The 14885-nt window shown below is 41.8% G+C and overlaps 2 protein-coding genes across 5 annotated transcripts in view; both read left to right on the top strand.

The window, feature by feature from the left end:
• Positions 1–3794: 3794 nt before the first annotated feature.
• On the top strand, positions 3795–11933 carry LOC139760313 (chitinase-3-like protein 1). Its single transcript, XM_071683307.1, has 11 exons — positions 3795–4011; positions 4590–4732; positions 4950–5099; positions 5812–5943; positions 6548–6805; positions 7306–7491; positions 7626–7760; positions 8933–9082; positions 9902–10174; positions 10431–10601; positions 11384–11933. Exons 1-11 carry the CDS (start codon positions 3927–3929, stop codon positions 11507–11509), a joined length of 1809 nt encoding a protein of 602 aa, XP_071539408.1. The 5' UTR covers positions 3795–3926; the 3' UTR covers positions 11510–11933.
• A 137-nt stretch (positions 11934–12070) lies between these two features.
• The window catches only part of LOC139760312 (uncharacterized), a 68327-nt gene continuing 65512 nt past the window's right edge, over positions 12071–14885 (top strand). For 3 of the 4 annotated variants that reach the window (XM_071683302.1, XM_071683304.1, XM_071683305.1), the window contains exon 1: positions 12071–13853. The gene's annotated coding sequence lies outside the window, so the exon portion shown is untranslated. The remainder of the gene's footprint in view (positions 13854–14885) is intronic. The other variant, XM_071683303.1, reaches the window with a different exon arrangement.

The following is a 14885-nucleotide window of genomic DNA, read 5'->3' as shown; positions in this document are numbered from 1 at the left end:
ATATATATATATATATATAATGAGTAAACGCGCTAGAAAAATGAATTTTTTCCAGCGCGTTTGCTCATGCACTGCTTCACGTATGTGATTTACAATATATATATATATTTTTTTTTTCATGCTATTCGCCATTTCCCGAGTTAGCGAGGTAGCGTTAAGAAAAGAGGACTGGGTCTTTGAGGGAATATCCTCATTTGGCCCCCTTCTCTGTTCCTTCTTTGGAAAAAAAAAAAAAAAAAAAAACAAGGGAGGATTTCCAGCCCCCCGCTCCCTTCCCTTTTAGTCGCCTTCTACGACACGCAAGGAATACGTGGGAAGTATTCTTTCTCCCCTATCCCCAGGGATAATAAATATATATATATATATATATATATATATATATATATATATATATATATATATATATATATATTTTTTTTTTTTTTTTTTCTTTTAAACTATTCGCCATTTCCCTCGTTAGCGAGGTAGCATTAAGAACAGAGGACTGGGCCTTTGAGGGAATACCCTCACCTGGCCCAATTCTCTGTTCCTTCTTTTGGAAAATTAAAAAAAAAAAAAAACGAGAGGGGAGGATTTCCAGCCCCCCGCTCCCTCCCCTTTTAGTCGCCTTCTACGACACGCAGGGAATACGTGGGAAGTATTCTTAATCCCCTATCCCCAGGGATATATATATATATATATATATATATATATATATATATATATATATATATATATATATAAATATATGATCTTTTGATATAAAAGGGGCTGTGTGAAATACGCTAATTTACTCCGTAATTCAACATGCAAAATAGATGAGAATTGGATTTGCGCTCATGTATTGTTTAATTTTAATTCAAATCCACATGACGTGACGTTCTATTACGGCCTGAAATTAGATTTGTGATTGGCTATTGGGGTTCGCGCCGTTTTACTATGATTTACGAAATGTCATATTAGTATGTAGCACTTCAAAAGGGGGAAAAATATAGAGGCTAAAGAAAATGAAAGTAGAAAGAAGTTCATGTAGAAAACGAGATTCAAATGACGTGTCTGTGAACACTTGGATCAGTTACAAAATAAGGAATTGTCAGTAGAGTTACCGTAATATTTAAGCTTCTGGAGTAATATTTTCCCTAATTTACGTAGAGTTTTATCAGTAAGCTTATCTTGAACACTGAGTCGTTAGCTTGTCTTCAAATTCTTTTCTCAAGTCCGAAAATTTCATAACAAAACTAATTCTCTCCCGTTATCGCTGATTTTGTGTTGGGTGTCTGTATTGTGTTAGCCAGGTCATAGCACTGTGGGGATTGACCAGGCCACAGCAATTTGGGGATTGGCCGGGTCATAGCAATGTGGGGATCAGCTAGGTCAGAGCAGTATGGAGGTTGGCCAGGCCACATAGCAATGTGGGGATTGGCCAAGTCATAGCAATATAGGGATTAGCCAGGTCATAGTAATGTGGGGATTGGCCATATAGCAATGTGGGGATTGGCCAGATCATAGCAATATAGGGATTCGCCAGGTCATAGTAATGTGGGGATTGGCCATGTTATAGCAGTGTGGGGGATGGCCAGGTTATAGCAATGTGGGGATTGGCTTGACCATAGCAATGTGGGGATTGGTCAGGTCATATTGTATGTGGAGATGTATATATATAAACTGGTCAACTAAGCCGTCATGGGAACCTGGCCAGACGGTGAGACAGCATATGTTTGTTGATAAAGTTATCACGGTATTTACTGCTAGTTAGGTAGCCCCTACCACCTGGGCACCATCCCCACCCACCCCCCATGTCCCACGATACATACCCCTTTCCCAGCACGACGGTACGACTTTACGGCCGCTGGAGTACGACGGTACGACGCCGGAGTACGAGGATATGACATAAGTTAGGCTTTTCACCGTAACCCTTCAGAGGTAGGTTATACTAACTTGGTCGGATCGTATCGTTGTGCTGTAGGCTCGAATCGTCGTGTTCAGGGGAATAACTTATCATAAGTTTAAGAGCCACAGTTACGTACTAGCTTCGCTTTGTAACTCATAAAGCAGTTGTATTAGAATTTCGTTGGCCATATAAGAGCCCCTTACAAGCACAGTGGCTAGGCTTGTCAGTGGAATACTTAACTGACTCACAATCATTATCTTAAACTCTTTCAGAAATTAGAATATTCTGAACGTACAAATTGGTTGGAGGTCTTGTCTATATACCGAAAATAGAGTAATTATATCTAAATTTTGAAGCCATATAGGCTGCAAGTCTATACTATACATTGAATACTTTTTAGATCAAACTACATACTGCATTCCTGCGTCTTTACTATATATGTGATTAGATAATTCCTTTTATACAAATATATGGGCTAACCTATTCATTGATCTTTATGTAGACTACATACATATTTACCATCGTTGCATGTCCACCATACATAGGTACGTGGCCACCACAAAGCCAGATCTTCACCACACAGAACCAGGGAGCAGTCAGTCATTCACCTTATCTCCAGGGAAGGTGCAGGTACGAGCAGGGTTATGGCTGACACGGGGTCAGGGTCCATATGTCAAAACACAAGACCAAAGTCCATTTATGCTGCAGGTCTATGCGGTTTAAACTAGCCTCATAACGTAAGATGGGTTAATCATATACAATATGCGGAGCTTCGGTTCGGTGGGTGGTGGCGTGGGTGGTGGAGTTTGAGACGTGGCGGGGAGCTCCCGACGAAGTGCTTCCCCTGGGCGGGAACTTTTCACCCCATCCACCACCTGCTGCCGGGCTGGGGAGTGGGACCTCAGGCCTGTGACCCTCCCCAGGGTGGAAGGAATACGAAAAAACTAGATAGAATAGCTGGAAAACTGAAACCTGGGAAGTTAGAGATAAGGAACTGGGCGTTTTTTTCACCATCACCTCCCCCATTCAGATGTCACAGTTGGCAGTGCAGACGCACTTATCAATTTATCACTGTGATTCATGCTTTAGCGTTGTCATAAGCTATATATAAACGTGAACAAACATCAGCAAGCGGAAACGAGGTTCATCTCTGATTCTTTTACTAGAAGTGTGGAGATTATCTTTCAAATGTAGATTTATTTCCATGTACTTCACATGACCAGACATACGCTTGTATTAGTACCCCGTGCAGAGCTGATGAGAAGCGGGTGTGCGAAGTTATTAAACTCGAATATAATTTCTCGTAATTTTGCATAAATTGTACGTGTAAGAAAAAGACGAAATTTATCGTTGTATGACACTAGATTTGTGCAAATGTTAGTTGCAGAATGTTTTTACAGTAAACGATAATTATTCTAAGAATACAGTAGTAACTGCTGATGATATTGTTAGTGACAATATGATTAATTATATACTGAGGCTGTATCGGAAGGAGTGTAACGATACAATTAATGAGATGAGTAGAACAACTTAATGTATGGATTCACATGTGGGACTTCCCTGCTTGGTTAGTTACGTACAGTAACTTGAGGATGAGCCGTTGCCACGTCTGTTTCCCCACGCCGCTAAACTTTGCAATTGTTAACGTTCTCGTCTTCCAAACACCTATAGCCTGACCACTTTTAAAAGATGGAAAGACTCCATCTACTCCAAAGCACTTATGTTGTTTCTCCTCTTTGTCTTTTTTGTTTAATTCATATAAGGACTAGATGAAATTTTGTCAGTGACCGGAGCCTTTTACGAAAAGACAAATATAAAAAGTCTTAAACCGTTACTAAAACGAGAAGAGCCAGTCACGTAGAGCGAACAGTGCATGACTCACCTCATGTATAATAAAACCCTCCCAAGTGACCTAGAGTGCAGCTAGGGAGAGATAAAATGCAGAGCGCAGCGAGGGAGAGATAAAATGCAGAGCGCAGCGAGAGAGAGATAAAATGCAGAGCGGTGGTACATATTGCACGTGCGGGCAGCTGCCACCAATCGTCGATCGCCAGCCATGCGATGTGTTGTGACACTGGGGCTGCTGCTGGCGCTTGGGCTGACAAGCCCGCCGCTGAGCGCCTATGCTTACGCCCCAGGAGGTCAGTCAGTCTCCATGTCAACATTTACACACCGGACAGTTGACTTTATTAATCAGAATTGTCATTATTAGTTTTTATGTCATCTTTATTATTTACATTAACTGTGATTGGTGAGTTTATGTTGATTTATAGAATCACTACATCAGATATTATTATTATTATTATTATGCCAACTTTATTTCGAGCGATGTTGATTTTAGAAATATTCGTCCTCTTTTGATTATTATTTGTGTAACTACTGTATATGCATAACTTCATCAGAAATACATTTCTTCGTTAACTTGTCAGTGTTCTTACAAGACGATAAATAGATAGAACTTTGGTAGGAGCTAACAAAATCGTACTGAAGGCCACTTCAGTCCTTGTGTATGTCGATGATTTTATATATATATATATATATATATATATATATATATATATATATATATATATATATATATATATATATATATGTTCAAATATCTTGTGACACGCCATTCACACAGGTTTTGTTCTTTATATAATCGATGTTGAGGCTTGATAGCCATTAAACCCTACAAGATGTACGACTAACATGGCGTGTTATCATCTCTATATAGAGAAGGTAGTGTGTTACTACGGGTCGTGGGCAGTATGGCGGCCTGGTAACGGGAAGTTCGACGTGGACGACATCGACCCTTTCCTCTGCACCCACTACATCTTCGGCTTCACCGCCATCAATAACCAAACCTGGACCATTGAGGTATAGTGCAACTCTTGCCAGTGACTTATACTGTTCTAGACGTGGGTTGAAGTTGGAGAATTCCCAGTCTTTTAACGTAATATGGCCTCCTATATGTCTTTGTACAATACGGGAGGGGGATTCCTACGCTTGTTCACACCTACATTGTGCCTTATCCCCCAAAGGCAGATGTTCAAACCTAACCGTGATTATTTTTTTTTTCCCTGATGTGGTGCAGGTTGTGGACCCGTGGAATGAACTGTGCCCAGATGAGAACGGAAACAACTGCGCCTTTGATAGATTTGTTGCCCTGAAGCAACAGAACCCTTCCTTGAAGGCTATCCTGGCTGTGGGCGGTTGGAACGAGGGATCAGAGGATTTCTCCATGGTAAGGCAGACAGTACTTCGGTATTCACAAATACATATTGTCCTTTTATTAGGGAGAGAGAAAGTAATTGTGTTTAAGTTCAGTGATACACTAAGTTATTCAGTCTATCAAGGAAAAAACTTGAATAGATCTTTGGGAAGACAACTTGTTGACACATGTCTTCTCAGTTTTTGAAGAACAACCCATTCTTAACTTAAGATCAGTTTAGACCCCCGGAAAGTTGTGTTCTCTCCCATCGTTTTCCTTTCCTTCAGTTGAGGTAGATTCATATCTGGTAACTTTTCTCTGTAACTCGATTCTGTTTCAAGATCTTTGTTTCCCTCAATTGGACTTTTATCTAGACCTCTTCATATGCCTTGATTTAGCCCGCTAACAACACGTCACCCCCTGGTATACCATATATTGATCCAACTCACTCTTTCCCATACACACTCTTTGCCCTCCAGGGCCAAACAGAATTCCAACCCTCTTCCTAAATAAAACCGAAACAACATTCGTGAAACCAGTGATGTTATCGGTGAGGTAAAACCAAATAGCAGACATCCACAAAATGGCATATGTAACAGTGTATACAAAAGATGATCTAGCCTAATTCCTAAGCAGTATAGGCCAAGTTAGCTTGACGTAACACGTAAAAAGAGTCTTATCAGAGAGTAATGAAAAGTTAACCAGGAATTCTGATACGACTTTACTCCCTCTTCTTGTTCTGCAGATGACAATGGATCCATCCAAAAGGAAGACATTCATTGACAGCTCCGTCAAACTCTTGACTGATCATGGTTTTGATGGGCTCGATGTTGACTGGGAGTACCCGACGGAGCGTGGAGGCAGACCAGTGGATAAGGTGAGTGCTGCCAGCATCAGTCTCCTGCTCCCACACACCAGTTTGAGGTACCATGATCGGTGGAGTAGGGTCGATCTTAGAGTATTGCTGTTGGGGTAGGAAACTGTTACGACCGGGTCAAGATTAGTTTGAACTTGAAAGAATGATGAAGTATATAGAGTGTACACATCACTGGACTTGACCTTTTTTTTTTTTTTTTTAGGTGGGGAAGGGGATGAACTGAGGCCAGGCCTTGGGTGAAGAGGGAGGAACTGAAGAAAAAGAAATTATTAGTTAGTGAAAAATGGAAATAAAGAAATATGGTAATAAAAACATGGGTGGATAAGAGGTTAGAGAAAGGGAGATAGGTGAAAGTCTAAACAAGGAGAAATTTTCAGTGTATCCTGGTAAGTAAGACCAGCATTTCTGAGAATAAGGGAACGTAAATAATTTCTGGTCATCAATGAAAGTTTGCTCAGGCAGGATGGTAGTAGTATGTGTTAAGCAACAACACTGTTCATACGACTCTCATGCTTGACCTTGATGAGAAAGGCCGTAGATAATTGACATATCTTCACATTTTAATTCGATAGAAGCCAACTTTTTAACATATTTACATCGGCAGGAAAACTTTGTAATCCTTTTTCAAGAATTAAGAGCTGCATTCGACCAGTTTTCCCCACCGCTTTTGCTGTCAGCGGCCACCTCCCCCAACAAGCTCACGGTGGATGAGGCATACGACCTGCCAAAGCTGGTGGAACCACTTGACACCATCCACGTGATGGGCTATGATTACCACGGCGCCTGGCAAAACTACACCCACCACAATGCTCCCCTCTGTGGCTACTACCTCGACTGGGGTGACAATGTCTACTTTAATGTGGTGAGTGTTTTTGAGCAGGGTGGGATGATACGAGTGGAAAGGTGAGGGAACATCTGTGGATGATGAGAACAGAGTAAAGACTCAGATATTGAGGGTGGAGAGCAGTGTGAAGGTTGAGGTGGTATTGTTGTTTAATGGAAGAGAGTTTGACACTTGTCATCATGCCTGAATTTTCTTTTCTCTGTTGTAAAGACTTGTGGTTTTCCCTTGCTCCAGTTTCACTTCGACATCTCTGCTAATCTGTCACTGTGGTAGTCTTTTTTTTTTTCTATATCTTTTCCTTTGACTTCTCTACCTTAGCTACATGCCTTGTCTTATTCCTTATGCTGCTAAACAGATTAACTTCACTTCTCAAGCAGACAAGGTCCTGACTTATATACAAGACCCAAACTTTGCTGGTAACATGTTTTAGATTTACGATATTGCGATGGTGGTTTGGTAGAACTGAGGTTAAAGACAGAGCGAAGTGTTCATATTTATTTCCTCTTCGTGTTGATCAGCATTACACCTTGGACTACTACCTGTCCCTGGGCGTGCCCAAGGAGAAGATGGTGCTAGGGATCCCCACCTACGGTCGCTGTTGGACCCTGGACGACATTGATGACCACGGCATCCTGGCCCCTGCCCATGCCCCGGGGCCTCCTGGTCCTTACACCAAGATCCCGGGCACGCTGGGCGCCAATGAAGTAAGGCTTTCCTCAAAGCTTCGGTTCTTGACGTGTGTGTCTTAACGTGTGCGAAAGTGGCCCGTCATGATAACGGTATGTATGTTGTTGGAAATGCTGAAACCATCTTACCGGAAGACCCCATTTTCTTGCAGATCTGTGAAAGGTTACAGTACAGTGGGGATGACTGCACTGTGGTGCATGACCAAGCATTGCATGAGCCTTACTTCTACTGCAGGAGCGACAGGATATGGTGCGGCTATGACGACGAGAATTCTGTCTACCTGAAGGTAGGTGGATCACCCCTTCATCCAGCGTCTCTGTAGAGTTAGCATTTCTTTCTTGCTGTTGAGGAGAGTCATGACTTGTCCCGACCCGGCTCTCATGACCCTTTGGTGCATGACTCCTCTGGTGCATGACTCGTCTGGTGCGTGACTCATCTGGTATAATCGTGTTCGAGTGTTTGTGCACTTAAAGCAAGCGTTCATGAAGTAAATCTCGGTGCAAGAAGGACCTTGTTCATAACGTGTGTTTTGAATACATTTCCCACATTACCGGAGGGTTGTATATTTTGATTTATAATCTGTAGAAGCTGAAAATGGGAAAACATTGGAGAATCTACGTATCTGTTCTTGTATGTATGTAGGTAAGCAATACAGTCTGGTTGATGGTTTGGTGCACATGTTCATGTCGGAACAGTTCATAAGACATCCAACTTTGTGTCTGTGTGTTGAGTGTCTGACCAGATCAAATTCCCTCGATTCCTCCTACATGTGGGGTGACACCCTCTCTACAAGTGGTGATTCTTGGTAAAGTTAACACAGACGAGTGAGGTATTTCACTGGCTGTGTTGTTGCAGCCAGTGTGATATGCACGACATTCTTTTTCCTCAGTAAGCTTTCTTGAAATACGGAGGATGTAAATATCAATTGTCTGTGAACACACCATAGCTGTGTGTCTTTCATTGTTGTCACAGTATTAACTTAAACTATTATGTGTCTTTTCATTAGTTGGTCATTAACCCCCATCTTCATGACTTATAATCTGTTTGGTAATCTGTACTCAATGGAGAAATGGGATATGATTATTGCATCTTCAGGATGCTTAACCTCACCTGTATAATTTCATTACAATATCTCATTATTTTACTCATAATTACATTCCAACTTTACGATAACACGTATTCGAAACTCAAATTTCTATGTGAAATATGTTCATTATATGATGCTTCATGGAGAAAGACGATTATATTTTAAGTTTATTTTCTTTATTCAGTGAATTTCACACTTGTATTGAAGAGGATGCTTTTTTAGGGTCAGTGACTATCAAAATACCAGTGTAAGAACTCATAGCTTGGCCACAGTAAACATAGCAGCTCCTCCATCATTTGAGTAGTCGTCGGTTCTGTGATGAGAGATGACCTGCTCACCACTCCCACTCTTTCCTCCCTCTCCTCCTGCAGGCACGACTAGCCAAGAACGAGGGTCTGGCCGGCATAATGGTATGGACGATTGACACGGACGACTTCAGGTCAGAGTGTTACAGTGAGCCATTCTACCTCATCAAAAGGATGAAGCGAGCTCTGCATAAACCCCCAGGGAGTGACGTTGTGGTGAGTGGTAACATGCCTCTCTCTCTCTCTCTCTCTCTCTCTCTCTCTCTCTCTCTCTCTCTCTCTCTCTCTCTCTCTCTCTCTCTCTCTCTCTCTCTCTCTCTCTCACGCACACACACAGTGACGTCATCATCATCATTCCACTTTCCTCACATGCATGACACACACTTCCTTGTCTACGTCTGGGACGCCGCCATTCCTTCCGACTTTCCAAACATCGATTCAAGATAGATCAGGAATCGGTTTGTCATCAAGATGCAGCTTCCATCTTGATGACAAAGAACACCCGCTCATCATCAGCTGGTCTGCAACGCGCCCTGCGAAGGCAGACGTTTGCACATCATTACACATCCTGCACAGACAAGACGCACATCGTCACACATCCTGACCTGTGGTCCCACTGTGTGGTTGTGTATAGCTCACTTTACATTGCGGCAGCCCCATAAAATGGGGTCCTTTGGCAGGGAGGAAGGAAGGTAAGGCATGACACTGTGGCTACAAAGAGTAACATTCAACATCTATGTGGATACTGTGGCTGGAGCAGCATTGCTCTCCCTCATAATGGCGGTCCAGCAGGGTGTCGGACATCTTGAAATATGTTTAGTCTTACACAGTTAACGCCACGTCTTTGTCCTGTATTTGGTTAGTAGATGAATGGGCACCGAATCTGATGGGGACAAAGCACGACAAGTGTCAGGTCCGTCCAACCGACCACTTGTAACTCGAGTTAGGGTTCCCTGGGGGTGTCTACGTTTAGGGATATTGTCCTCATACCAGGGAATGGACCTTTATCACAGTGGAACTATTTACATTTTACAGGAATGCAATGCCATAACTCCTACAGTGGAATCAACGACGACTTACACCAACAACCCACAAGCTACGACCACCACACCATCTACCACTGTCGTTTCTACTGGTACTGGTTTCACCACTGATTCCCCTACCTCCCCTGTGCAGTATACCACAACGGCCACTCCCGCCACCACAACTGTTAGCCCAGTCTTCACCACCACGCTTCACCCCAGCATTCGCCCTGACTGCTTTGGCCTACCTGATGGGACCACCTTCCCCCACTCTGACTGTAACAAGGTTAGACTTGTGTTCTTGCTTCTTTTGTTAGTTATCACAGTCTTCGTGTACGTATGTGTGTCTCTGTGTGTAAATGTGTACATGATTGATAAATGAATGTTTGTGTGTATGTCTGTTGCTATATGTATGTGTGTGTGTGTGTTTGCATGATTTTTTTTTTTACCAACTTTTCAAAAAGAGCAGTTTAGGAATGGTCACTAACATGAGAAAGTAAGCTGCAACAACAGGTGTGGAGGTGAGGGTGTCGGTGTTGCAGTATTGGGAGTGCGTGAGCGGCCAGGGCATCTTGGAGATGTGCGGGCCTGGCACCGTCTGGGACGCCGTGTTGGAGGTGTGCAACTGGGAGGACAGCGTCGACACCAGCAACTGCAATGTGTGGATCTGCGAAGTGGACAACACCTACTACCCACATCACGATTGTGATAAGGTAATGTCGTCAGCAGCAGCCTTCTCTCCTCACTTGTCTCCCTCAGACCAACGTAATCCTCCTCTTCCATTGAGGATAAAGTAAACCATGACAGACGGACAGGATTTTTTTTTTCATCTGGGACAGAGTTTACCTGGTTCACCTTTGGTCTATGAACGAGTAAACTAATGCAATAATAACTTTTTTGTGATAGAAATATGGCTATATTTTGGGTGTCAAACGTGTGATTCTTATCCTGGCTGGCCAGACATGCTTGTGTTGTGTGATCTTACACTTGGTTCATACAAAATATTAGGGACAACCTTGTGGTTGGATGGACTCTATGATTGATCGAGGAGGGCGTCTTGGACATTATGTATTAGCAATTTTGTCTTTTTTACTTCTAATGGTTATTCATGCATATCTTGTGTGCCTTTATTGAAGGACGATTTTATAATCTGTTGTCGTGTAGTTGATGATTTTTTGGAGATCGTTTGGTTCCTGGTGTGATTATTATACCTTTATACTTTGTATGTGTGTGCACGATATTGATGCTCAAACCAGAAACTCATTAACATTATTCATACTTGAAGGGACATCGTTGAACTTGACATAAATATTAACAATTTAAAAGCTAATATAGCAGGATTGTTGTGTTGGCTGCCATCTTAACATAGACTATGTAAGTCATCATAATGTAAAGATATAACTTATTCGTATAACCGATTCATTACATAGTGTATTACAACTCCACATTTAGCACTGTGGATTGATAACAGAACCGGAGCGTTTGTTTCTTTCAGTATTACTGGTGCTACGGTGGGTCGCCTCACGTGGAGGTGTGTCCGAACGGGCTTTACTGGAACCAGAACATCCTACAGTGTGACTATCCAACCCACGTCGACACCAACAAGTGTAACATTCCCTAGTGTACCAGATTGGGTGGATTCTCGACGCGGTGGTTCTCCAGGAGACGTGTGTGTGTGTGTGTGTGAGAGAGAGAGAGAGAGAGAGAGAGAGAGAGAGAGAGAGAGAGAGAGAGAGAGAGAGAGAGAGAGAGAGATGTGGGACTAAGACAACAGCAAGGAGATCAGGGAAATGAATTTTGAAGCACCATTTTTTTTTTCCATGAATTTTTCACATGACTTACGACGTAGGAGCTGTGTAACCTAAGACTTTTGTCAGGTTTTCAACATGTAGTATCCCTGAAATACCGGTATTTCAATCGATATTCCTTGTGTAGAGGGAAGATGTACTGTAATAGTGTCAGCCTTGATTAGCACTGGGATCAGCGACTCTTGAGACGTGTTAAGGTTCGTGTTTGGAGGTGAATAAAGAGATATATCAACATCACGTACCTTGGTTTCCCTATTTGAAAATCTACCACACTCCTAAGAGACTTAGAGGACCTCTCATAAAATGTCGTACAAACTCTTAAAAAAGGGCCACCATCCTATATAATCATGTTACGTAGGACCACTTCACTAGGACCGCTCTGGCTCACGCAGGAAACGGCGATCAAAGATGTATACTATATCTATGATGCATGTCATGACTGGAGTCTGCCTGCTTTTGGTTAGGCTGCCACTGAAAAAGCCACCCACGGCAATGGGTATCATCGGAGTACAATTTTTTTTTGTAAAAGTTCCCACTCCAAAGGAGTCCATCCTTTCCCTGCTGTTGATTGTAGCGTCGCCTTGCAACTGCAGGAAACCCCTGCCTCACCTTTACAAAAGCATTTATAACAAAGCTGAAAATGACACAAAACAATCACTAGGTGCTTAGCAAACCACAAATAATCAACACATACAGTGAAACACTGCTCCTCCCAACATGGTCCCGCCTCAGAATGCTCAATTTTGTATTGCAGCAACACTAAACCCCTCCTACCCAAACCACTCCGTAACTAACTACCAACCTTCAAGTAGAAATGAAAAATCTACTGTCTCACACTTCAGCAACCGCTATTCCCTTACCTCCCTCCCCACCCCATTACCAGCATACATCACTGACAAAACACATACACTGATATGACCCGACAAGCACAATAGAACCGCCGTACCAACTTGATCTTAAGCACCGCCTGTCCAGACATGGATCCGTCTGAACATACACTATCCAGACAAACACGATTCACACATTACTGTGTACACCATGGACATCACATCCCTGCGTTGCGAAAGACACCCATTCAATACATCCCAGGACCCTCCATGCCCACAACGCGTATTGAAGATACCGAACACTTTCTACTAGGATGCCCCACGCTCTCCGTATGTAAAACACATTACACCTTATGACCTTTGTTAGTGCCTAGTGGACGAAGCGGTGGCCAACTGAGAAGATAGTTAACTTTTTCTTGGGTGGGGTGTTATGTCAAGTATATGTTTCAGAATATGTTGAAAACCGGCTTCAAATATTTGGTTGACGTCTGTAGCAATTAGTACTGTCCGGAAGGATGGTTGTGGCTGGTTGAAGCCATGTAGAGGGCAATTTTGGCTATGATTTGTGTGGATCATTGAGGGCTATTTTGGCTAAGATATGTGTGGGTGAGTGAGTGCTGTTTTGGCTGAATCTGTTATGGATCAGTTTTTCAGGACTTTGAGTTATCATCATCAGATAGCAGGGATATGCGGCGTGGGGAGGAGGGTTTAAAGGTGGATGTTATGTTGGCGGATTTCTGGATGTCTGTCCTGTTATCAGACTTATTTGAAAATTTCTGGAAGTGCCCGGAGTACTAATGGGAAGAACTGGTTTATATGGAACTGAAATGTTCTCAGGGCCAGAGTATTGTTTATGAGAGTTACTGAGACGCAGGAGGGTGGGGAAGTTAGGACGTGATGAATTTTGAGTATGCTTTTCATTACTTTATAAAGAGGTATAGCAGGTTTGCAGCTGATTATATATATATATATATATATATATATATATATATATATATATATATATATATATATATATATATTTATATATATAATGTTTCATGAGTTGTTTTTGTGAAGGGATTTTTTCGGGGGTTAAAAGTGGCTCCAAATGTTAGCAAAGGGCTGGAAGGGAAGTGTGGATTTCCTTTATTGTTTGCCAGAGTCATGTGTTGATCATGCACTTTAACCTGTTAGGGTAGCAGGAAAATGTATATGAATATGGTGGTATTGTAAGTCCTATGAATTCTAAAAAGCTGTTACTACACCGTCGTCCCCAGTGACGTGTTGCTGTTTACATGTAAGTGTTGGGAATAGAAAGGGTGTTGTTGATCCCCAGAAGTTGACAGGTGTAAGTGAAAGTATTTCACGTAGTGAAACTGGATGTGTAACATTATGATATTGTAAAGTGTAGGTTATAATGTGTTGAATAATGAAAATGAAAAAATAAATCATAGGAAAATAGGTAAATTATATGACGGATAAGGTAGACGGGCGACATTGCCCATGTCATGGCTTTAGGCCTAGCTTGATGTATAACAGATGGAAGTTGTATGACGCAATGTATAAGGAAGTGGTATGTACATACTGAGAATTCTTCGACTAGTATTTAGGCCGTTTGTTGTGGAAATATGTCATACAGACTGTTTACTTGATTTTTTACTATTACCCTTTGATTTAACTCGACATTTTCAGGATCTAGGTTAGGTACGTTATTAGGTGAGATTATGGTAGGTTTTTAATGTCTTTTATGATATGTCATCATGATATGGAAGGAGAGGTAAGGGAGAGAATATTGAAGGGTTAAGGTGTATATATGGAAGTGAAGTAAAGATTAAGGGATAGCAAAGATGTGGTTTCATTCTTTCTCTACTCAGTCTTGTTCACTGTTTTTTCTTACGGTGTGATTTCATAGTATATATGCCACACATATTATTTACATGATTATTCATTCTGTCTACTGATAGATATTATTTACTTACATTTTTTGTGTGTATTTACGCAGAACTTTATTACTTAAGTGAATGAACATTAACTTACTTTTCACCAAAGATATCAACAATAGTACCACAGTGATTGTTTTTTTATATTCGGAAACTAATTAATGGAGTGAGGGCTTACTCATGCCATCACATTCAGATTATGTACAAGCTTGCTGAATAGTCAGTGTGACTGAGATGTGTGCTCTTTTATCAAGTTGTGACAGGAGGATACCAGTCACTTTTATGGGTAATTGATGGAAGCAAACATCAGCTGAATAGAATATCATGTGATGCATGGAGCAGTGAAAGGTTTGACACAGTCTGATGCTAGGGACTACAAGGTATGGCTGCTTACGGGTAGGAGTTTGTGAAGGGCACCCTTAAGAGTTAAACATGGACTG

The sequence above is a fragment of the Panulirus ornatus genome, chromosome 36, assembly GCF_036320965.1.
Source record: "Panulirus ornatus isolate Po-2019 chromosome 36, ASM3632096v1, whole genome shotgun sequence".
Classification (NCBI taxonomy): Eukaryota; Metazoa; Arthropoda; class Malacostraca; order Decapoda; family Palinuridae; genus Panulirus; species Panulirus ornatus.
The sequence above is the reverse complement of the archived record's forward strand: the minus strand, read 5'-3'. Positions and strand labels throughout refer to the sequence as shown.

Excerpts from the sequence above, each read along its gene's own strand:
- LOC139760313 (XM_071683307.1), top strand. The coding sequence starts at position 3,927 with ATGCGATGTGTTGTGACACTGGGGCTGCTGCTGGCGCTTGGGCTGACA. Across the intron at positions 5,100-5,811 it reads GATCAGAGGATTTCTCCATG|ATGACAATGGATCCATCCAA; the intron begins GTAAGGCAGACA and ends CTTGTTCTGCAG. Across the intron at positions 7,492-7,625 it reads GCACGCTGGGCGCCAATGAA|ATCTGTGAAAGGTTACAGTA; the intron begins GTAAGGCTTTCC and ends ATTTTCTTGCAG.